This window comes from Mobula birostris, chromosome 4 (assembly GCF_030028105.1).
Source record: "Mobula birostris isolate sMobBir1 chromosome 4, sMobBir1.hap1, whole genome shotgun sequence".
NCBI lineage: Eukaryota > Metazoa > Chordata > Chondrichthyes > Myliobatiformes > Myliobatidae > Mobula > Mobula birostris.
The window spans coordinates 182,818,440-182,841,357 of NC_092373.1; the positions used below are offsets into that span (position 1 = coordinate 182,818,440).

General features: G+C 40.5%; 1 protein-coding gene across 2 annotated transcripts in view; it reads right to left on the reverse strand.

The window, feature by feature from the left end:
* Nucleotides 1–22,918, reverse strand: part of polr1a (RNA polymerase I subunit A) — a 167,385-nt gene that overhangs the window by 61,897 nt on the left and 82,570 nt on the right. The window contains exons 22-25 of one of the 2 annotated variants that reach the window (XM_072256641.1): nucleotides 21,869–21,988; nucleotides 7,578–7,743; nucleotides 3,878–4,099; nucleotides 1,649–1,863 (exon numbers count right to left, since the gene is read on the reverse strand). In XM_072256641.1, the coding sequence (XP_072112742.1) occupies nucleotides 1,649–1,863; nucleotides 3,878–4,099; nucleotides 7,578–7,743; nucleotides 21,869–21,988 (723 nt within the window). The remainder of the gene's footprint in view (nucleotides 1–1,648; nucleotides 1,864–3,877; nucleotides 4,100–7,577; nucleotides 7,744–21,868; nucleotides 21,989–22,918) is intronic. The other variant, XM_072256642.1, reaches the window with a different exon arrangement.

The window sequence follows — 22,918 nt, forward strand, 5'->3', positions numbered from 1 at the left end:
AGCAGAATACACAAAAGGAGAATTAGCGAATGTTGTGAAATTGAATTTTCAGAAGGCCTTTGACAAGGTGCCACATATGATGCTGGTTAAAAAGTTAAGAGCCCAAGGTATTAAGAGGAAAGATACTAGAATGAATAGAGCATTGGCTGATTGGCAGGAGGCAAAGAGTGGGAATAAAGGGAGCCTTTACTGGTGGGCTGCAGTGACTAGTGGTGTTCTACAGGGGTCTGTGTTGGGACCGATTCATTTTACGTTATATGTCAATGATTTGGATGATGGAATTGATGGCTTTGTGGCCAAGTTTACAGCAGATATGAAGAAAGTTGGGAAGGGCAGGTAGTGTTGAGGAAGCAGAAAGGCTGCAGAAGGATTTAGACAGATTAGGAGAATGGGAAAAGTGGCAGATCGAATACAGTGTCTGGAAGTGTATAGTCATACACTTTGGTAGATGATACAACAGTGTGGATTATTTTCGAAACGGAAAGAAATTTCAAAAATCTGAGGTGCAAAGGGACTTGGGAGTCCTTGTGCAGGATTCCCTAAAGGTTAATTTGCAGATTGAGTAGGTGGTGAGGAAGGCAAATGCAATATTAGCATTCATTTCAAGAGGACTAGAATATAAAAGCAAGAATATAGTGTTGAGGTTTTATAAGGCATTGGTCAGACCCCACTTGGAGTATTGTGAGTGTTCTGGGCCCCTTACCTAAGAAAGGATATGCTGGCAATGGAGAGAGTTCAATGCAGGTCCATGAAAATGATCCTGGGATTTAAATGCTTATCGTATGTGGAGTGTTTGATGGCTCTGGGCCTGAACTCACTGGAATTCAGAAGAATGAGGAGGGATCTCATTGAAACCTATCGAATGTTGAAAGGCCTTGATAGAGTGGATATGGAGAGGATGTTTCCTATGGTAGGAATCTCTAGGGCCAGAGGACTCAGCCTCCATTCTATTTAGAAGAGAGATGAGGAGGAATTTCTTTAGCCAGAGAGGGGTAAGCCTGTGGAATTCGTTGCCACAGGCGGCTATGGAAGCCAGGTCATTGGTTATATTTAAGGCAGAGGTTGACAGATTCTTGATTAGTCAGAGTATGAAGGACTATGAGGAGAAGGCAGGAGATTGGGACTGAGAAGGAAATGGATCAGTCATGTTGAAATGGACTAATTCTGCTCCTATATCTTATGGTCTTTTTACCTCACATTTATTTTGAAAACCGAATTCCACCAAACCCTTCCAGCACCCATTCAAAGTGACCTTTACTGTGAAGTGATTATTGGTGCCAGTCAGGGAGTATCTCAGAAAGTGCTGATCCCCTGGGATTTTCACCCACAACAGTCTCTAGAGTTTACAGAGAATGGTGTGAAACACAAAAGCAAAATCCAGTGAGTGGCAGAAGTGCCTTGTTAACGAGGGTGGTCAGAGGAGAATCGCCAGACTGGTTCAAGCTGACAGGATGGTGAAATTGACTCAGACAACCATGCATTACAAAGTGGTGTGCAGAACAACATCTCTGAATGCATAACAAGTTGAACCTTGAAGCAGATGGGCTACAGCAGCAGAACACTTCACTGATCTCCACTCCTCTACATAATCAAGTGGCCACTGAAAAGCCTTAACAAAATTAGATCAAATAAGTCAAGTGATAAGTACCATTCTGGCGACAGTTCTGACTTAATGTACTTGCTGGAATCATTACCCTCCTGTTCATTTAGATATTTATCGACAACATCACTAAAGTCTTCCGAAACTGAGCCGAAATAGATATCTGGTCGATAAACAGCAATGCAGGGGTCAGGACAGCGAGCAGCCTTCTTCATATATTTATTTTTGCTCTTCGCATTCAATGATTCCCATAGCTCCTGTAACTACACACAACAGGAAAATAATGTTAGTATGCCCCCATTGCTGTAATTAGAAAAGTATTCCTGAGTTCAATGTGTCAGTTTTGGGTGGCACAATAGGGCAATGATTCATGCTGGTGCCTCGTAACCCCAGGGTCCAGGATCAAGCCCGACCCTTAAAAATCAAGCGGTAGTTTTCTCTCATTCGTGGTCATTTTTACCCAACTCGCTTCACCCTTTTCCAGTCCCCATTCCAGTTACCCTCTCACTCTTTCCCGTCTCCTCACCTGCCCACCACTTCCCCCTGGTGCCAATCCTCCTTTCCTTTTACCCATGGTCTAATCTTCTCCTATCAGATTCCTTCTTCTTTAACCCTTTACCTCCCACTTATCACCTCCCAACCTCAAGGGTAACAGAATATGGAGAAGGAGGGAAGACAGAGAAATTAAGGGAAGTTAGAGAAATCAATGTTGCAGGAGCCATCAGTCAGTGTAGGAATGGCTTAGGGACTCCAGCTCCAGATTTTTCCTTGGGGTTTACTTCCAAAACCTTCCCTATGAGTGGGTATAGCCACAAGGCAACAGAGGTGGGAGATCAGAGTTTTCCTTCTCCTAGATGAGGTGCCAACCACAGCCTGAAGCAACAGGGTCTAAGGTTACAGTAACCCGCCTTTGCCCCTTCTCCTGTCAGTACAAATGGCCTCACTGGCCTTAGTAGCTAAGCCAGGAGCTCGACTGGGTTGTCAGAGGTTACTTGAGACACACACCATTGGGAGCATTTAATAGGCAGTGAGATCTTAACCACCCTGGGCTATAACAGCATTTTTAAGAAACCTTTCCTACAAAAGATAATGAATATCTGGACTGAGCCTCCAGGGAGAGAGGCAGATACTATTACAACACTTAAAAGGCATTTGGATAACTGCATGTACGATCAGCATAAATATAGGCAAGTAGGATTAGCATAAATATGGTGGCCCCAGGCTCAGCTGTGAAAGGAGGGTTGGGCATGGGGTTAACACTCATTAAAACTCAGAGCTACAGAAACACCAACTGAAGCACCAAAGACCTCATCTTTAGGAGAGGAAGGATCTTCAAAGATGGGCTACACTTGGGAACAACTTGAAAAACCAGCCCAGAATGGAGGACGCTGGCAAGCTGCTTCTGGCAGCCTATGCTCCAGTAGGGGTGATGGACTTAAAGAAGAAGAATGGCTTGCACTGAAGTATACCTGGGTAGGAGTTCCTTACCATGTCAGCACCCAGCATTCCAACTCAAGCATATGGTATTTTAAGTTCAGTTAAGTACAGGAACAGAGGTCTAAAGGCAATGAGTCCATGCAACAGACATGTTCCAGCACAACCTAACTGATTAGCTCAATCTGACTGCAGGCATAATCTCAGCCCACTTTCCAGCACTCCCTCCCACTATAGAATGAGGGCAGGAATCAGATCTAAAGCAGCGGCAGCACAATGACACAGCAGTCAGCACTATTGCCTCGTATTTCCAGTGACTTGGATTCAATCCCCATTGAGGGGCTGCCTGTGTGGAGATTGCATGTTCTTTCTTTGACTGCATGAGTTTCATTAAGGTGATCTGGCTTCCTCCCACATCCCAAAAGTGCAACAATAAATTAACATATAGTAGCCGGAGAACTGGACAGAACAGATTATAAATGTAATAAAAGGGGGAAAATAGAACTGATGAGAATCCACTCAACATAAACACAAACAAAAGAGGTTCTGCCGATGTTGGAAATCGAGAGTCACACACACACACAAAGTGCAGGAGGAAGTCAGCAAGCCATACAGCATCTATGGAGAGGAATAAACAGTCAACATTTTGGGCTGAGACCCTTCAAAGGACACCATATATTCACTGGACTGAAAGTCCTACTTCTATGTCACAACAAGTATTCAATAGGAGCTGAGGTTACAGGGGAGTATAAAAACTACTAAATCACGGACTCCAACTTGTCAGACAAAAAGGCCACCTGTTCCTTTGGTAAGATGAACTCTTTATTGATATGACATACTCACCCGCTGAGTTACAGGGTCTCTAGTATTCAGCATCTCCCCTTCAGGATCCGCCTCCTTGATTTTACCCAGCTCTTTCTGGGAAAACAGCAGGAATGCACCGAGACGAGGGTGGGGAGCTGGGTGCCTTGTCTTCCATTTCTTTATTGCTTTATGACACTTGGCTGCAGCCTCACAATCCATTTTACTTAATACCTCTTCCAAGTGCTTTGACTTTTTGATCACCTAATAAATAAAACAGATTAAGTTAATAATTTCCAATCCTATTTCCAAATCCCAATGTTCTCTTCAATCTCTTCAAGAGATCTCCCAGATTCAGTTAGCTTTTACCACTTTGCAAGCATGATGAGCAGACCAGCTAAGCACAGCCTTTCTCCCCACTCCCTAAGAAGCCAATGTAATTGAAAATTTCAAAACTGAGTGTGACAGATAGAACATAGATCAGCAACAGGATTTTGGCCCACAGTGTTGACGTTTTAATCTACTCCAAGATCAATCAAATCCTTCCCTCCCGCATAGCCCTCCATTTCCTTTTTATCCATTTGCTCATCTAAAAGTTTCTGAAACATCCCTGAAGTGTCTGACTTTATCACCAACCCTCACAGCATGCTCTACACAACCAACACTGTATAAAAAACCTACCTCCGACTTTCCCCTTATACTTTCCTCCAATCACCTTAAAATTATGCCATCTTGGATTAGCCATATTTATAGCTAATTAAAAGGGCATACATTTATGGTAAAGAAGAATACTAAGGGGTTAACAAAGCAAGATTAGTACATGGAACTCGGTATATTTCAACTATTCAAAAGGGAGGACAGATGGATAGGAAAGGTTTAGAGGGATATGGGCCAAATACAGGCAAATGGGACTAGTTTAGATGGGTATTTTGATCAGCATGGATGAGTTGGGCCGAAGGGTCTGTTTCCATGACCATAATGGGTTTAAAAGTGACCCACAGCTACCTCTGGACTTCAAGAAAGGGAACAAACAGCTTTATATCCTCTCAGCTCCTTAGTCTCATTCAGATACAGAGAAGTTACTACAGAGACCCGACTCCCTCCAAGAAAATCAATAACATGTGGGACCACATTGGATGAAATGGGGACAGGCTACAATAGGCCATTGCGTCCTTCTGATATTACTGGACAACAAAGATTTTGCTTCCAGAATACCTTTAAGTGTATCTTATGAATTTTGGGCTACTGATCATGAAAATCACCATGAAATTACCATGAAATTTTCCTATCATGCTCCATTTTTTGAAATCACTTATATTTATTATTTCAATTCATAATTCAAGTCAATTAAAATGTTGCCTACAATGTAAGCTGGAAAGCTTCCTATCTTGTCCAGGCATGCTTGGGCATGCTTAGGCGGCACGGCTGCTGCATGGCAGGACAGGTTTTAGTAATAATTATTGGGTTCAGGACTGTAAGGATGGAATTTGCTATCACCAGGCACGAAAATTTCTATGAAGGATTTTGATATTTGAGACAGATGCTTCCCAGAATAACTGATGCCAAGATTAAGGAAAGCACTTTTGTTGGTCCACAAATCAAACAGGTCATCAATGACAGGCAATTTGAAGAACTTCTAGAGGGACCGGAGAAAATCACATGGAAGGCATTCAAAGAAGTTGTTGAAATTTTTCTCGTCATCCACAGAGCGCCAAACTACATGCAGCTGGTTGAAAGCATGCTTCAAGCATATAAAACCATGAAATGCAACATGTCACTAAAGATTCATTTTCTGTATTCCCATTTAGACTTCTTCCCTGCAAATCTTGGTGCTGTTAGTGACGAGCATGGTGAAAGGTTTCACCAGGATATTGGGGTCATGGAGAAAAGATACCAGGGCAACTGGAATCCATCAGTGCTGGCGAATTACTGTTGGACACTTAAGCAAGAAGCCTCAGACATTGAGTACAAATGAAAATCATTAACAAAATATTTTAAACTTAGTTGAACTATTGCAAAGCATCAGCACCATTATGCAATTAAACACACTATATTCCATAAAAGGTAATTTATTGTTTCTCCAAATTCCTACGTGGTACAAGTAGTCCGAAATTATATTTGTGTTCAACTTCAAGCAGTCTATCATAAACAAAAAAAAAAATTCTGAGGAAGCAACACATTTGAAAAAATTTGTTGTCCAGTGTATCTGTTACTGCTGCATGACTCAGTAACTCACGAAGCGATGCGTTTACTCACCATATCCTAGGGAAATTTGAACTTTAAATTGTAAATCAGCCTCCAAGTCTTACAGCAATTATGTATGACTTTGGTCATTCTGCCCCTGGGTGTCATGCATAGTTTTGCTGATCTGATCCAAAACAAAGTACTTGTCATAGAGGGAGCAGCAAAGATTCAACCACATGATTTGCCACGTGAAGAGAGAGTGATTTAACTAGATTCTCTGTGCTCTAATATCTGGAAGAATAAGGGCAGTGTCCATGGAAACTTGTATTCTTACAGGGTTCAGTGGGATGAATGCAGAGAGGACTACCCCTTCCCCGCACCACCCATAGGGCCACAATCTCAGAATAAGGGCGTTTAGGACTGAGTGCATGGTGAATTGGAGGCCTGTGGAGACTCCTTCATCAGGTTCAATCAAACAGACGTTCATAGATTTTTGCATGTTGAGGGGAGCAAGGGATAAAGGCTAAAGGATAAAGGATAATGAAGAGATAGAAAGTCGGACATGATTTTAATGGATGGTGGAGAAAGCTTGAAGACCATAAGACATAAGGAGCAGAATTAGGCCATTCAGTCCATCGAGTCTGCTCTACTATTCAATCATGGCTGATTTATTATTCCTCTCAATCCCATTCTCCTGCCTTGTCCCTGTAACCTTTGACACCCTTCTTTTGCCTCAAGTACAATAAAAACTTGGCTGCCACAGCGTTCCACAGCAAACAATTTCACAGCCTTACCACCCTCTGCTGAAGAAATTCCTCCTCATCCCAGCTGAACATAGAATAGTACTGCACTGGGGAGGCCAGTCAGCCCACGATGCTGTACAATCTTGATGTCTATTTACCCTAACAGTCCTCCTCCTGTATATTATCCATATCCCTCTGTATTCATGCATCTATCAAAAAGCCTCTTAAACGACCTGCTTCCATTACAACCCCTGTTAACCCATTCTAGGCCCCTGTGTAAAAACCTGCCTCTCATTTTGGTTTAAACTCAACCCCTCTAACTGTAAAAACATGCCCTTTAATGTTTGACACTCTACCCTGAGAAAATGATTTGACTGCCTACCCCATCTGTTCCTCTGATAATTTAAAAAAACCTCTATTAGGTCTTCCCTTAGCCTCCAATGCTCTAGTGAGGTCAAGCCAAGTCTGTCCAACATTTCCTAAAGGGCAAGTTCTAAAGGGAAGTCTCTTCATTCTGAGATATTGCCCTCAGATACTAGATGACTTTCTCCCATTCCCATTACTTATTTTCTTCTGTTCCTTGACAGCATAATGACAAACTAAAGCTTAACATATGCACTTACACCAATTCCTGTGCCTATGTTTTAAACCATACAAAATAAAAAATGTCATTAAAATAAGACAGAGGAATACAGAACATACGTGGATGTACTTCATTTCCACCTCAATGCTGGGACATATTTTTTTAACCATCTTTCCTGAATAGCTCTATTGCAAAACATCCAAGTGAACAAACAAGACAAAAGACAACTCACCTCATAGTTGTTTGTAATAAAAGGGAACTGTTCTGGCTGCAGGAACTGAGTCTTTGGAATATCCAGACCATCCTCCCCATACAGGAACTGTACAATACTGCCATCACTGTCCCGTACTGTCAGGTCATATTGTACAACCAGCCCTTCCAAATGCTTTATTATGCATCTATAAAAATTCAAACCATCAATACCATAATTTCTTTCATTAATTTTTATTATGTTTTGTTATCCATGCACAAATCCAGAACAAATTTCCAACCACATGGAGTTTCCTAGCTCCCAGGCCAATGTTTACTTCTCAGCTAATGTTGCTAAAATAAATTACCTAACTATCATAACAATGCACTTTATGGTGTCTTAGTTCATGTAAACTGGCTACCAAACCTGGAGATAGCCAGTTCAAATTACATCTAATATGTAAAATTCAAATAGTCAATACTTTCTTCCATTAATTATTACTTTCATTTTTTCCTTATCTTTGTTAGCCATGGTTCAACTGTAACACTTGAAGTCAGATGGCTCAAATGATACTCCAGATAATGACTTGGGCTTAGACTCCAGTGACACAGGGCAGATGTGCTGGTAAGAGATTATGCTGAGGTTGCATCTTCCCTTTCAACTGGATGTGAAGATCACAGAAGTACAGGTGGGAGGAAGAAAAGTGTACAAATTCATAGCATTTCGCTTCCAAATTTTGGTTATATTGATTTTATGGAAATGAATTTCAGAGACCAAATGCAAAGCATCATTTTGACTAAATGTGTAGTCCTGTCAATCCAGAAAAAAATTGCATCCCAAGGAATTTTCTGGTTTCCTAGTCAAAATTACATGATCATTATTAAAATTCAGTTTATGAGATCTTATTGAATGCAAACTAGCTACCAAAGTTCCTCCGTTATAAGTCACTAGACTTTACAAGTACTGCAAAATACAATCTGTGGGATAATTACAGTATATGAATGCAAATCTTCTTATCTCAGTTCTTCTGGTGCCCAATGGTGACGCACATCACTTCATCCATCTCCCCTATGTGCTATTTAGCCCAAGTAAGCTTCCCAGCACTGCACATTCACAAAGAATGTCAGAGCCAAACCCAAGTAAATCCTAATTTTATCTCTACACACTTAGGCTTCCAAAATAACCTGGCACTCAATGTCAGTAAGACGAAACAGCTGATTGTGGACTTCAGGAACAGTAAGACAAAGGAACACATAGCAATCCTCATACAGGGATCAGAAGTGGAGAGAGTGAGCAGCTTCAAGTTCCTGGGTGTCAAGATCTCTGTGGATCTAACCTGGTTCCAACATATCAATGTACGTTTGTAGTTATAAAGGCGGCAAAACAGCACCTATACTTCATTAGGAGTTTGAAGAGATTTGGCATGTCAACAAATACACTCCAAAACTTCTATAGTTGTACCGTAGGGAGCATTCTGACAGACTACATCACTGTCTGGTATGGGGGGGCTACTGCACAGGACCAAAAGAAACTGCTGAAGGTTGTAAGTCTAGACAGCTCCATCTTGGGTACTAGCCTACAAGTACCCAGGACATCTTCAGGGAATGGTGACTCAGAAAGGCGGCATCCATGATTTAGGACCTCCAGTACCCAGGGCATGCCCTTTTCTCTTTTGCTCAGCCCAGACTTAACATTATCGAAGTTGATTTAGTTAGTCTCTTACCTGTCATCACCGCACACATCACCGCACCAAAGAAAAAATCTGTTGACTCTATCAGGATCAAGTTTATTATTACTGACATGTGCTGTGAATTTTATTGCTTTGTGGCAGTAGGACAATATAACACATGAAAATTACTATAACTTGCAAACAATAAATTAATAGTTCAGAAGACAAATAACAAGGTAGTGTTCGTGGGTTCATAGACTGTTTAGAAATCTGATGGTAGAGGGGTGGAAGCTGTTCTTAAAATGTTGAGTGTGAGTCTTCAGGCTTCTGTAGCTTCTCCCCGATGGTAGTAACGTGAGGAGGCCATGTCAAGGATGGTGAGGGTCTTTAAAGATGGATGCTACTTTCTTGGACACTTAAATTCTATTCACCTTCATATCTTTGTTCCCCAGCCCACATATGGTCCTTCTTCAAAATCCTGATCTAAAATTCTGAATCATTCTCAAAATCATTCCCGTCGCATTAAATCCTTCCAGTGCTCCAGTTCCCAAACTTCAGGAGCTCAGCTCTAATCCCCGTGTTATAGTTGGCAAGTCTGGGGGGTTCGAAATTACTTTCTTAAACCACTCATCATTTTAGCCAAGGCATAGCTTAAAGGATACCTTTGGTCACATTTTTCAACCCCTTCTCTGAATAATCCAAATACTGCACAGATCAACACCACCATTGAACATTCCTAAAGCAGGTTTGACAAGTTCTATATATTCAAGGTAGTGAGAAACAGACTTTTAGACATTAGGATGATCAAGGAGTAAAAGGTCAGTGCTGATGTAATAGTCAGCCAACAACTTAATGAATGACATAGCAACCATGATGAACTGTATGTCCCAATAATAATTTTATTTAAGGTTGAAGATTTAGTTGACGGTTTTACCCCAGAGATTTATGCTGAAAGAATTAAATATCGGGAAGTAACGGCGGAATTTTTAAAAATTAACTGTCGCCCGTCAGTTAATTTTCCCGGCTCGTCTGATGATTACTCCACCCATAATATGAAAATATTTGGAATCTGTTTACTTCCTTATGTATTCTTTGTTATGTCTTTTTGGTGGTGGTGGTGACTTTTTACTTTGTAAATAGGAGCTCCCAGCTGGAGACCGGGGTTAAAGGTCATTAGATTAGCATGCCATTCACCTATTGGACAGTTTCTGGGCTTTCGGGGGAGGTGGGCAGATTTATTAGGCTAGTTTTTTCTTGACTGGGCAGTCCCAAGGGGTTTTTCTTTGTCAATCATCTTGCTTTTCTTTCTGGTCCAGTCAAGCTTTGCCCCTTCTTCTGATTTAGACTGCACCTGCGCATTAGATTACTTTACAAAATTTTTTAATTAAATTTTAAATATGGATCTTAATAAATCAATATAATTACTTGGAATTAAAACCGTATGAACCAACCTATTAAGCACAGAAAGATTTTTAAGAAATTAAAAACACTTCACGCAGATATTATTTTTGCACAGGAGACACATATCTGTAGACAGGATGAAAAACGCTTTTTTAAATTTTGGAAGGGACCCTTATTTCATTCTTTATCAGTAAATAAAATAAGAGGGGTATCTATTTTTATTAATTCTAAAATCCCTTTTGTTCAGTTTAATCCTGTTACTGACTTAATCGGAAGATATTTAATTGTCACTGGTTTGTTGTGTGGTCAAAAGGTGGCTTTGGTATGTGTTTATGCACCTAATATAGATAGTCCTGAATTATTTAAGAAGCTATTTTCTGTATTGCCGAATTTAAATGAATATAAATTGATTATGGGCAGTGACTTTAACTGTTGTCTTAACCCGTCGATTGACAGATTGTCCACCAATCCGTCACTTCCTATTAAAGCTGCGACTTGTAATAATTCTTTTTTATTAGAATACGGTCTGGTCGACATTTGGAGATTTAAATTTCCTAGACAAAAAGATCTTCTTTTTCCACATGTATACCATAAATATTCAAGAATTGATTACTTTTTCTTGGATACGCGATTGGTGCCCTCTGTTGTTGAGTGTGCGTATGATGTGACTGCGTTGTCAGATGATGCACCTATGAAACTAACTTTGGACTTCTCTGATAATATTCACATACCTCAGTGGAGATTTAATATTTCATTGTTGCAAGATTCAACTTTTGTAAATTTTATTAAAGAACAAATTTCTCTTTTTTTTAATTGAATACAACTGAGGGAATGTCAAATTTCATTATTTGGGATGCAATGGAATCTTTTCTTAGAGGACAGATAATTTCATATTTGGTAGGTTCAAGAAGGAAAACTAAGGTGGAACTTTTGCTGATCACTAATAGGATTAAAGAAATAGATAAACTCTATTCAGTAATGCCTAGTGAAGATCTCTTTAAGGAAAGGGTGGAACTCCAAGCACAACATGATTTGTATTTGACTTTTCCCATTGAACAGCAACTTCTTAAATCCAAAAGCCAATTTTATATACATGGAGACAAATCAGGCAAATTATTAGCTGGTCAGTTAAAAGCAAATATGGCTAGAAGACAGATCCTGAAAATACGAAGACCTGATACAACTGCAACGGTAGATCCCTATGAAATTAATAAGATATTTATGGATTTCTACTCTAATCTTTATAAGTCTGAATTTTCAGATAATATTACCATTATGAATAGCTTTTTGCAAAAACTTAATATACATAAAATCTCTATTCAAGATATGAATACATCAGATGCACTTATTAAACAAGAGGAAATAGCAAGGGCTGTATTCTACTGTTACTACTATCCAGATGTGTCGTAATTTCATCTTTTATAATTGACTCCAGCATCTTTCCCACCACCGACATCAGGCTAACCGGTCTATAATTCCCTGTTTTCTCTCTTCCTCCCTTCTTGAAGAGAGGGACAACATTAGCCACCCTCCAATCCACAGGAACTGATCCTGAATCTATAGAACATTGGAAAATGATTACCAATGCATCCACGATTTCTAAAGCCACCTCCTTAAGTACCCTGGGATGCAGACCATCAGGTCCTGGGGACTTATCAGCCTTCAGACCCAACAGCCTATCCAACACCATTTCCTGCCTAATATAAATTTCCTTCAATTCATCCATTACCCTAGGTCCTTTGGCCACTATTACATCTGGGAGATTGTTTGTGTCTTCCCTAGTGAAGACAGATCCAAAGTACCTGTTCAACTCATCTGCCATTTCCTTGTTCCCCATAATAAATTCACCTGCTTCAGTCTTCAAGGGCCCAATTTTGGTCTTAAACTATTTTTTTCCTTTTCACATACCTAACGAAGCTTTTACTATCCTCCTTTATATTCTTGGCTAGTTTACCTTCATACCTCATTTTTTCTCCGCGCATTGCCTTTTTAGTTACCTTCTGTTGCTCTTTAAAAGTTTCCCAATCCTCCGGCTTCCCACTCGTCTTTGCTATGTTATACTTCTCTTTTATTTTTATACTGTCTATTACTTCCCTTGTCAGCCATGGCCTCCCCTTACTCCTCTTAGGATCTTTCTTCCTCTTTGGAATGAACTGATCCTGCACCTTCCGCATTATTCCCAGAAACACTTTCCATTGCTGTTCCACTGTCATCCCTGCTAGGGTATTGTTCCATTGAACTTTGGCCAGCTCCTCCCTCATAGCACCATAGTTCCCTTTGTTCAACTGTAATACTGATACTTACGAGTTTCCCTTCTCCCTCTCAAATTGTAGATTAAAACTTATCATATTATGGTCACTACCTCCTAATGGTTCCTTTACCTTGAGGTCCTTCATCAAATCCGATTCATTGCACAACACTAAATCTAGAATTGTGTTCTCTCTGGTAGGCTCCAGTACAAGCTGTTCTAAGAATCCATCTCAGAGGGACTCCACAAGCTCCCTTTCTTGGGGTCCAGTACCAACCTGATTCCTCCAGTCTACCTGCATGTTGAAATCCCCCAGAACAACTGTAGCATTACCTTTGCGACATGTCAATTTTAACTCTTGATTCAACTTACACCCTACATCCAGACTACCATTTGGGGGCCTGCAGATAACTCCCATTAGAGTCTTTCTACCCTTAGAATTTCTCAGTTCTATTCATACTGACCCTACGTCTCCTGATTCTATGTCCCCCCTCGCAAGGGACTGAATAACATTCCTCACCAACAGAACCACCCCACCCCCTCTGCCCATCAGTCTGTCCTTTCGATAGGACATATACCCTTGAATATTCATTTCCCAGGCCCTGTCCACTTGAAGCCATGTCTGTTAGTCCCACAACATCACACTTACCAATTTCCAACTGTGCCTCAAGCTCATCCACTTTATTTCTTATACTCCGTGCATTCATATACAATACTTTTAATTCATTACTCCCCTCACCTCCCATATCAATTTCTATTTCACTTGGCCATACTGTACGATCCCTTCTTGAGCTTTCTGCTCTGTTGATTCTGCTGTCTTTCTTAACTTTTCTTATTCCCACTTTCCTTTTATCTCCATCCTTGTGTTTCCAGTTCGTCCCCTCTCCCCCCCCCACAACTTAGTTTAAACACACCTGTGTTGCAGAGGCAAACCTGCCTGCCAGAATGCTGGTGCCCCGCTTATTAAAGTGCAACCCGTCCCTTTTGTACAATTCATCCTTACCCCGAAACATACTCCAATGGTCCAAGAATGTAAATCCTTGCTTCCTGCACCAGTTCCTCAGCCACACATTCAGATCCATTATCTCCCTGTTCTTGCCCACTCCAGCACGAGGAACTGGAAGCAAACCGGAGATAACCAACCTGCAAGTCCTACTTTTCAGCCTTCTTCCGAGTTCTCTGAAGTCACGCTGCAGAATGTCTTTCCTCTTCTTCCCCACGTCATTTGTGCCGACATGCACCACCACTTCCGGATGTTCACCTTCACTCTTGTGGATTCCCTGCAAACGGTCCATGACATCCTGGATCCCAGCACCAGGGAGGCAACACACCATCCTTAAATCTTGCCTGTTGCCACAGAAACCCCTTTCTGTACCTCTCACTATGGAGTCCCCTACTACCATGGCTCTGCCTGACATCTGTCTCCTCGGCTTTGACTCGCAGACCTGACCGTCTCTCAGGCTGGTATCATCTTCTGTCCTGACAGCTTTCAAGAGGGTGAACCTGTTTACGAGAGGCACATCCCTCGGGGTCTCCTGTACTTCAAGCATCCTTTCCTTGCTCATTGTCGCCCCCCTTCTCTCTTCCGGTATCCTCGGTGTAACGACCTCACTGTAGGTCCTGTCCAGAAAACACTCATTCTCCCGGATGAATTGAAGGTCATCCAGTTGCCTCTCCAGTGCTGCAACACGGTCCTTCAGAAGCTGAAACTGGACACATTTTCCACAGGTGTTGGAGCCAGAGGCACTATCAGTGTCCCTGACCTCCCACATCATGCACGCAGCACACTGAATCAGCCTAGCAGTCATCTCTTCACCACTTCTCACCCTCTCCAACTATGGCGTAGTCTCCTCTCTCAGCCTCCTCGCCGAAGACTCTCGAGGGCTCCTCACTTGGAGTGAAGCTCGTCCTCAGCCTCTGCTTGCTGAAGCCTCTCAAGCCAAAGCCCTACTCTGTCTCCCTCTACTCCTTCGCCCACTCCGTCAAACTGCTCTCTTTTAAATACTCCCACTGACTTAGGGACTGACTTGCACGCGCTTGCGCAGTCCTGTCCCGATCAACCGCCGAGAAAAAAAAATAGATCCTATCGCTAAGAACCTTTTCCAACAGCTTCCCCAAGACAGATGTAAGGCTCACTGGTCTATAATTACCCAGACTATCCCTACTACCTTTTTTGAACAAGGAGACAACATTTGCCTCCCTCCAATCCTCCGGCACCATTCCCGTAGACAACGAAGACATAAAGATCCTAGCCAGAGGCTCAGCAATCTCTTCCCTCGCCTCGTGGAGCAGCCTGGGGAATATTCCGTCAGGCCCCAGGGACTTATCCATCCTAATATATTTTAGTAACTCCAACACCTCCTCTGCCTTAATATCAACATGCTCCAGAACATCAACCTCACTCATATTGTCCTCACCGTCATCAAGTTCCCTCTCATTGGTGAATACCGGAGAAGTATTCATTGAGGACCTCGCTCACTTCCACAGCCTCCAGGCACATCTTCCCACCTTTATCTCTAATCAGTCCTACCTTCACTCCTGTCATCCTTTTGTTCTTCACATAATTGAAGAATGCCTTGGGGTTTTCCTTTACCCTACTCGCCAAGGCCTTCTCATGCCTCTTTCTTGCTCTTCTCAGTCCCTTCTTTAGCTCCTTTCTTGCTACCCTATATTCCTCAATAGACCCATCTGATCCTTGCTTCCTAAACCTCATGTATGCTGCCTTCTTCCACCTGACTAGATTTTCCACCTCACTTGTCACCCATGGTTCCTTCACCCTATCATTCTTCATCTTCCTCACTGGGACAAATTTATCCTTAACATCCTGCAAGAGATCTCTAAACATCGACCACATGTCCAGAGTACATTTCCCTGCAAAAACATCATCCCAATCTTGGTATTAAAATTACTAAAAATTTTAACGATCCCTATACATATGATTTTTTTCCATTAATTGGCTATACCAAACAAATGCTTTCTAAATGGTCGCCTATGACATTATCATTAAAAGGTTGAATTAATGCTATTAAAATGATAGTTTTACCAAAGTTTTTATATATATTTCAGGCAGTTCCTTCTTTTGTTCCTGAAAAGTTCTTCGGCAGAATAGATTCTATAATTTATCTTATATTTGGAACAATAAAAATCCTAGATTGAAATTCTGCAATCCTTATTGCAGAAATGAAAAAAGGATGGGGCTATGGCTTTGCCTAACTTTAGAATTTACTACTGGGTAATTAATATTCGATATATTATTTTTTGGATTCACTATTCAGATATACATAAATGTCCTTCATGGTTGGATTTGGAGGTAAACTCGGTGAAAAGATTCACTTTGGCCTCTTTACTGGGAGCTCCTCTTCCCTTTTTGTTTTCTAAGATTAGCAGACAAGAATTTAATCCCATTAGTAAACATACATTAAGAATTTGGTTTCAGTTTCATAGATTTTTTGGGTTAAATAATTTTATTCCATCTAGTAATATCCATCTTAATTATTTTTTTTAAACCATCAATTTTGGATAAGGCCTTTTTAATTTGGAAAACCAAGGGAATGATAACTTTTTCAGATTTGTTTTTCGGGGACTGTTTCAGAAAGGGTTGATAGCTATAATCTATAAACGGTTATTGAGCTCACGAATGATGTCTAATGATAAAATTAAACGCGTTTGGGAATCGGAATTTCAAGAGCCATTTTCAGATAATCAATGGAGTAAAATTTTTCATTCGGTTAACAACTCATCTATTTGTGCCCGTCATTCCTTGATACAGTCCAAGGTAGTGCATCGGGCCTATATGTCAAAGGATAAACTAGCGCGTATTTTCTCCAATATCAATCCTATTTCTGACAGATGTAATACTGAGCTGGCCACTAACTCATATGCATTGGTCTTGTGTAAAGCTAGATAACTTCTGGAGAGATGTTTTTAAAATACTATCAAAAGTTTTGGATCTGGATTTACAACCTAATTTGCTTACGGCAATTTTTGGGATTATCCCATCGGAAGCAGGAAATATTCCTGTTTCCGCTCAACGTAAGATAGCCTTTTCAACCTTACTGGCTAGGAGAGCCACTTTATTCAGGTGGAAGGATTCTAATCCACCTATGGTCTTTTATTGGCTCTCCTCCATATTGTCCTGTTTAAGTTTAGAGAAAGTAAGAAGTCGGACATTTGATACATCCTTTAAATTTGAGCAAATCTGGCAACCTTTTATCCAATATTTTCATTTAACTTGATTTATTACTCTTTCAATCTTTTTTTTTCCTGAAGTTTTAGATTTGATCAAAAAGTCTTTCTTTCTTTTTTGTTGGTCGTGTCCTCAAAATGGACTGCCCAGTCCCCTTTCTTTTTGTTTTTTCTATAGTGTAGTGGTTTTTTTTTCTTTTCATTTAAAACCCAATGTTTCTTCTTTTCTCTTCAAAAACTGGTAAGAGGAGAATTGTTATTTTCATTTTTTTTATTATATATTTTATACTAGCTTAAAAATATCTATGATTTTGACAATGTCTATCTTAATCTCGGTTTATATTGTTACTGATATATATATTTGAAATAATCCTGCTCTTGATTGTATTTATGCTCCTTTTAAATCAGTCAGTCTTTTTAATAAGCTGAAACAGAAAGCACTGGACGATGGTGATGAAAGTGTTGTGAAAGTGGAATTTAAAGGTGGTCATGGGTGGTTTGATCGGTTCTGAGGTGAGGGCAGCTTCATAGTCTAACGTTTACTGGAGAGAGTGCTTCCGCTGATACTGAAGCTGCCAAAAAGTTCCCAGCAGAACTGAAGAAAATAATTACGGAAGGTGGTTATTCGCATAAGCAGGTGTTTAACTGTGACGAAACTGCAATTTATTGGAAAAAATTGCCAAGCAAGACATTTATTTCGATAGAAGAAAAGCAGGCTAAGGGGCACAAGGCATCAAAGGACAGGTTTACCCTAATGCCTATTATTAACGCCACTAAGCCTCTACTAGTGTACCATTCAGAAAATCCGAGGGCACTTAAAGGCATTGATAAGAAAACACTTCCCATTGTGTTCCGTTCACATCCAAGTGATTGGAATACCCAAGTGCTTTTTTCTGAGTACACGAGCAGATACGTTAGTCCTTTTGTTGAAAAATACTGTAGAGAAAATAACCTTGATAATAGGTGTCTTGTGATTGTCGATAATCGTGCTGCTCATCCGCCTGGCATTACCGAGTATGGCGATAACGTTCGTGTTGCGTTCTTACCGCCAAATACGACATCGTTGCTGCAGCCGTGTGACCAAGGCCTAATAGCCACAATTAAGGCTTACTATACGCAAAATGTGATGGGTTTTATTGTAAGTACCATTGACAGAGAGGGCAACTCTGAAGCGTTTTTGCAAGAGATCTGGAAAGAATACAATATAAAATTGGCAATCGCCAACCTTGGAGATGCTTTCAATAGGCTAACAGTCTCGATGAGAAATGGCGTTTGGAGGAGACTGTGTCCCAAAGCAGTGAATGATTTTAAAGGTTTCAAACCATCAACAATAAATACGGCAATAGTGACTTTGGCTAAGGAGGCTGGGTTTGTGGAAGTTGATGAAGATGATGTTGAAGAGGTTTTGGCATCCCATGATCAAGAACTGACAGATGAAGAATTAATGCAATTGCAAAAGGAAAAGATACGAATCGAAACCAAACGCAGTAGCGAAAGTGATGTCGCCCAGGAACTGAACGTGAAGCACTTTCATGAGATTTTCGCTGCAATTGACAGTGCTGCAATGATTGCAGAAAAGTATGATTTTAATTTTGAAAGGGTACGTAGGTTTAAGGCAATATTTGCAGGATGAGTGCTTACAAAGAACTGTATGATAGAAAATTGCGTGAGGCTAAGCAGTCAAGCATACTGTCGTTTTTCAAGCCTTCCACATCAGCCACAGCAAACGATGAACCTCGGCGTTCGACATCGAGGCAGGCAGACATAGAAGATGTTAGTAACCAGTCTCCTGTATCTCCCACCACCGCAACCTCAGCCTAACACACCATCATCAGTGTGCTCGCTGTCTTCCCAATTCCAGTAAGTGAAACTACACTGTACATACATTATTTCTACTTTATATAGGCCGTGTATTTTTATGTGTTATTTGGTATGATTTGGTAGGTTATTTTTCGGGTCTGAGAACACGCAAAAATTGTTCCAATACTGTATAAATGAAAGACATTTTTGCGAAAGTGGAATTTAAAGGTAGTCATGGGTGGTTTAATCGTTTTTTGAGGCGACGGCAGCTTCATAGCTTAAAGGTTACTGGAGAGAGTGCTTCCACCCAGAGCACTTGCGTGAGATTTTCGCTACACTTGACAGTGCTGCAATGAATGCAGAAAAGTATTTCTACTTTATATAGGCTGTGTATTTATCATATCATTCCTGCTTTTACTATATTTTAGTGTTACTTTAGGTTTTATGTGCTACTTGGTATGATTTGGTAGGTTATTTTTTTGGGTCTGCACACACTCAAAATTTTTCCCCATAAAAATTAATGGTAATTGCTTCTTCGCTTTATGCCATTTCGGCTTACGAACGGTTTCATAGCAACGCGCTACCTTCGGATAGCGGGGGGAAACCTGTACACCTTCTCCATACCAATGCAGCTCTGTGGGGATAAAGGTTCTGTTTAACCCTTTTTGCTAATGCAATGATGGCTTGGAGATGGGGATTGGGAGGGGTGGGTTGGGGCGGGGAGGTAACCAAAGCATGACTACACTATGGGTGCATCTCTTTCATAGATGTAAATTATACATTCGATACATTTGTTATGAACTGCACAAACCTCCTTTATACTACGCTCTCTTTACTTAAAAAACCAATAAAAATATTTTAAAGAAAGAAATATCCTATAACACTATTCAATGCACAGCTCAGCAGTACTGCGGGTAATCTGGTTTGTCAGTCATGCATGTTCTTGTTCTGGGGACTGGTGTGATGTTTTTCTCTATACCACTGTAATGTTTACACATCAAAGGTACTTAGCTATTCATGAAAAGTCGTGATCATCATGTGGTCATTAATGGCATTCTGCTGCTAAGTCTGAAGCAGTATTTTACAAAGTTTAAACTGCTGTATTCGTTTTGTAACCTGTGTCTCTGCAAATACTCCATATTTTCATATTAACAGCTTTTTCAAACTGACCAAATCAGATTGGCCAAATTAGCTTACTGCACTAGTTATAGAGCCTTGAGAATCAGAATGTGCATGTTTGTTAATAACCAGTGGCTATTTAACAGTGCAATAATTAATTCAATAACACCTGAACTCAACTTCTGGGTTCATTAATACAAGGTCACAACTCTGAATCCGTGAAACTGCAGGCTGTTTCATACTAATTCATTATAAAAGATTACAAATCTAAGTATTAATCTGTTTCTCTGTTAAAAAAATAAGTTATGTACATAGTTCTGCTTGAAAGCTATGCATGATGCTTAAACATCTTTCAATAAAGACCTTAGTTGTTTGAGTCAGCAATACTCTGTGATGCATTGTTCCATTAACTCCCCTTTATAGCTCTCAATCTGTTGCCAAGGTTAATTATTATGAGTAAAACCCAACTCATTCAAAATATAACAAGCTGCCAAATAAATAACTGAGCAATCTCAGAGAATGCATATTTTTGAAAGTAGTGCATTAGAGACCCTCTTTAGCCTGTTATAAAGCAAGCCATTGCAACAAGTGTTACTGAAACTTGTAATGAAAATAGTTTAAGTTTACAGATGGCTTTCTAATACGGACGGAGACTTCTACTGATCGAAAATAAGACAGAACTGTTTTATAGTTCTCAAAGACCCCAAGAGAGAATTTATCTTTTAAATTCAGTAAATGTTGGAACTCTTGTGAATAATACTGGAAAATGCTGCGAGATCAGAACTGGCAAACTGAAAATCTAGATGTGTATTTCCACATTCACAGCAGTTTTCCTGTCTTATATCTTATAGTTTGACCCTTGTTTTTATCTTTCTTTCCTTCTTCCTTGTTTTCTACATTTGCTTATATCTCCAAACAGCTGAGGATCTGTGCTTAACAAGCCTTCACCACCCTGTTTTAGTTGTCAGCACCTCTAGTTGCATCACTCAGTCTTTCTTGGTCTCTGCCCAATCAAACTAAAACCCTTGTTCTCTCCTCACCTCATCCTTCTGTTCAACTCAGAACAGATTTGGTTTCTAATTTTTCCTGTTATGATGAAATGTCTTCAACCTAAACTCTGTCTTTATCCACACAGATACTGCCTGACATGCTGGATATTTCCAACTGTTTCTGCTTTTATTTCAGATCTTTACTATCCACAGTTTTTACATTTGCTTTTATGATTCCAAGTATGTATATTTGTAATCACTTGTATTCAGCATAGTTTCTGTTGAATTCCTAATGCATATCTTTGCAATCTCAAGACAACTGCCTCAATGTCACATGCATTCTCTTATCCACACACCTGAGGTCACAGAAAACTCAGTTCATGTCCTAACTTGCACTGTCCCTCCACCCTTTGTCCCTATGCTCTCTGACCTGTAGCTGCCCTGTAGTTCCAGTAGCCCTTGTTATATAAAGCATTGATTTTAAAATTCTAGTATTTGTTACTAAGATTCTCTGTGGCCTTCCATTCCCCCTCCTTAATAATGTCCTACCAGAGACTATCTTGTATTTCTTTACAAAATTCAATGTGTCTATTTGACCCATCGAGTCTGTTTAGCTCTCAAATTATTCCCATTCATTCCATCAGGTCAGTCATCATCCATGGAAAGAGAACTAGTTAAATTTCCAGGTCCAATACTCTTTATCAGAACCGGGAGGGATAGACCAAAGCCATGCCTGTCCCTTTTTGGGATATGTGGAGCAGTATTTACTTCAATCCTACTTGGGCTCACTCCCTCAATCCTATTTCTGGTGCATCAAGACCTGAATGCTTTCTGCATTACACAAAATTCAAATATTTCATAACTTTTTTCTGACAATTACTTAGCCTACTGAAGCTGTTAACTATACTCCATTCCTCTCCACCTTTTGTAGGGACTCCTCCATTCCATTCTCCATCTCTGTCGTATTTGCGCCAATGATGGGATGTGTTGTACAGGTGCCACTGAAATGGTTGGTAACCTTCCTTCTTCCTGAATGTGGTCACTGTTGATTGGTGAACACATTCATGAGGAACAGATCTCTTGACCAGGTCCCATCTATTTCCCACTGTTCTCACTTTTTCTGCTCCTGAATAGAGCAGGAATTTTACAGCTACCAGCCTCTGCAGTCAAAGAACCAACTTCCATAATTTCCAGTGGCTCGAAAAGGGTTTCCACTACCACAGAAATGTTACCCTCCCTTCCCCTTTCAGCATTTTGAGGGGATAGATTCACAGAGACATACAGAGTAGAATCCAGGCCCTGCCTTTGGTCAGCCACTCCCCATCTTATGGCACTTTTACATGCAACCACAGGAGGTGCAACTGTCTTTTCGCCACTGAGGCACTCAAGCTGACTTTCCAGTGAAGTAGTGATTTACTTGTACTCTGACTTGTCTACCTTACGGCACTTGGTGTAAACATTGGGGTCTCATCAACACTGGAGGAACCTAACAAATTGAACGATCACTTTGCAGAGCACCTGTATTCAGTCTGCAGGAGTGACCCTGAGTTTTCTGCTGCCTTGATTCCTTATCCCACTCTGATTTCCACACTAATCTGTCTGTGGCTTTTCCTACTGTTACAACTAGAATCAAACTAAGTATGAGGAGTAACAATCCATCTTCCATCTGGGCATACTGCCCAGATGTCATCATCATTTTTCTACAAGTGTAGTCTACTCTGCAGGGCATGTGAGAGCTTTGCTATGAGCAATGCAGCATGCAGTCAAAGAAGCATTATCTGCTCCTAATTGCTATTTGAATTGCTACATTGTCATTCAGTTTCATCTTCAAAGTTTAAAGTAAATTTATTGCTAAAGTACTTCATTTTCTTGCAGGAATTTACAGGGAAAAAACTTTTACAACAGAATTTTATGAAAATTCCCCTCAGAACCATTGCCTTCCTTCTTCTTAACCCTTACCCACCATTGCAGC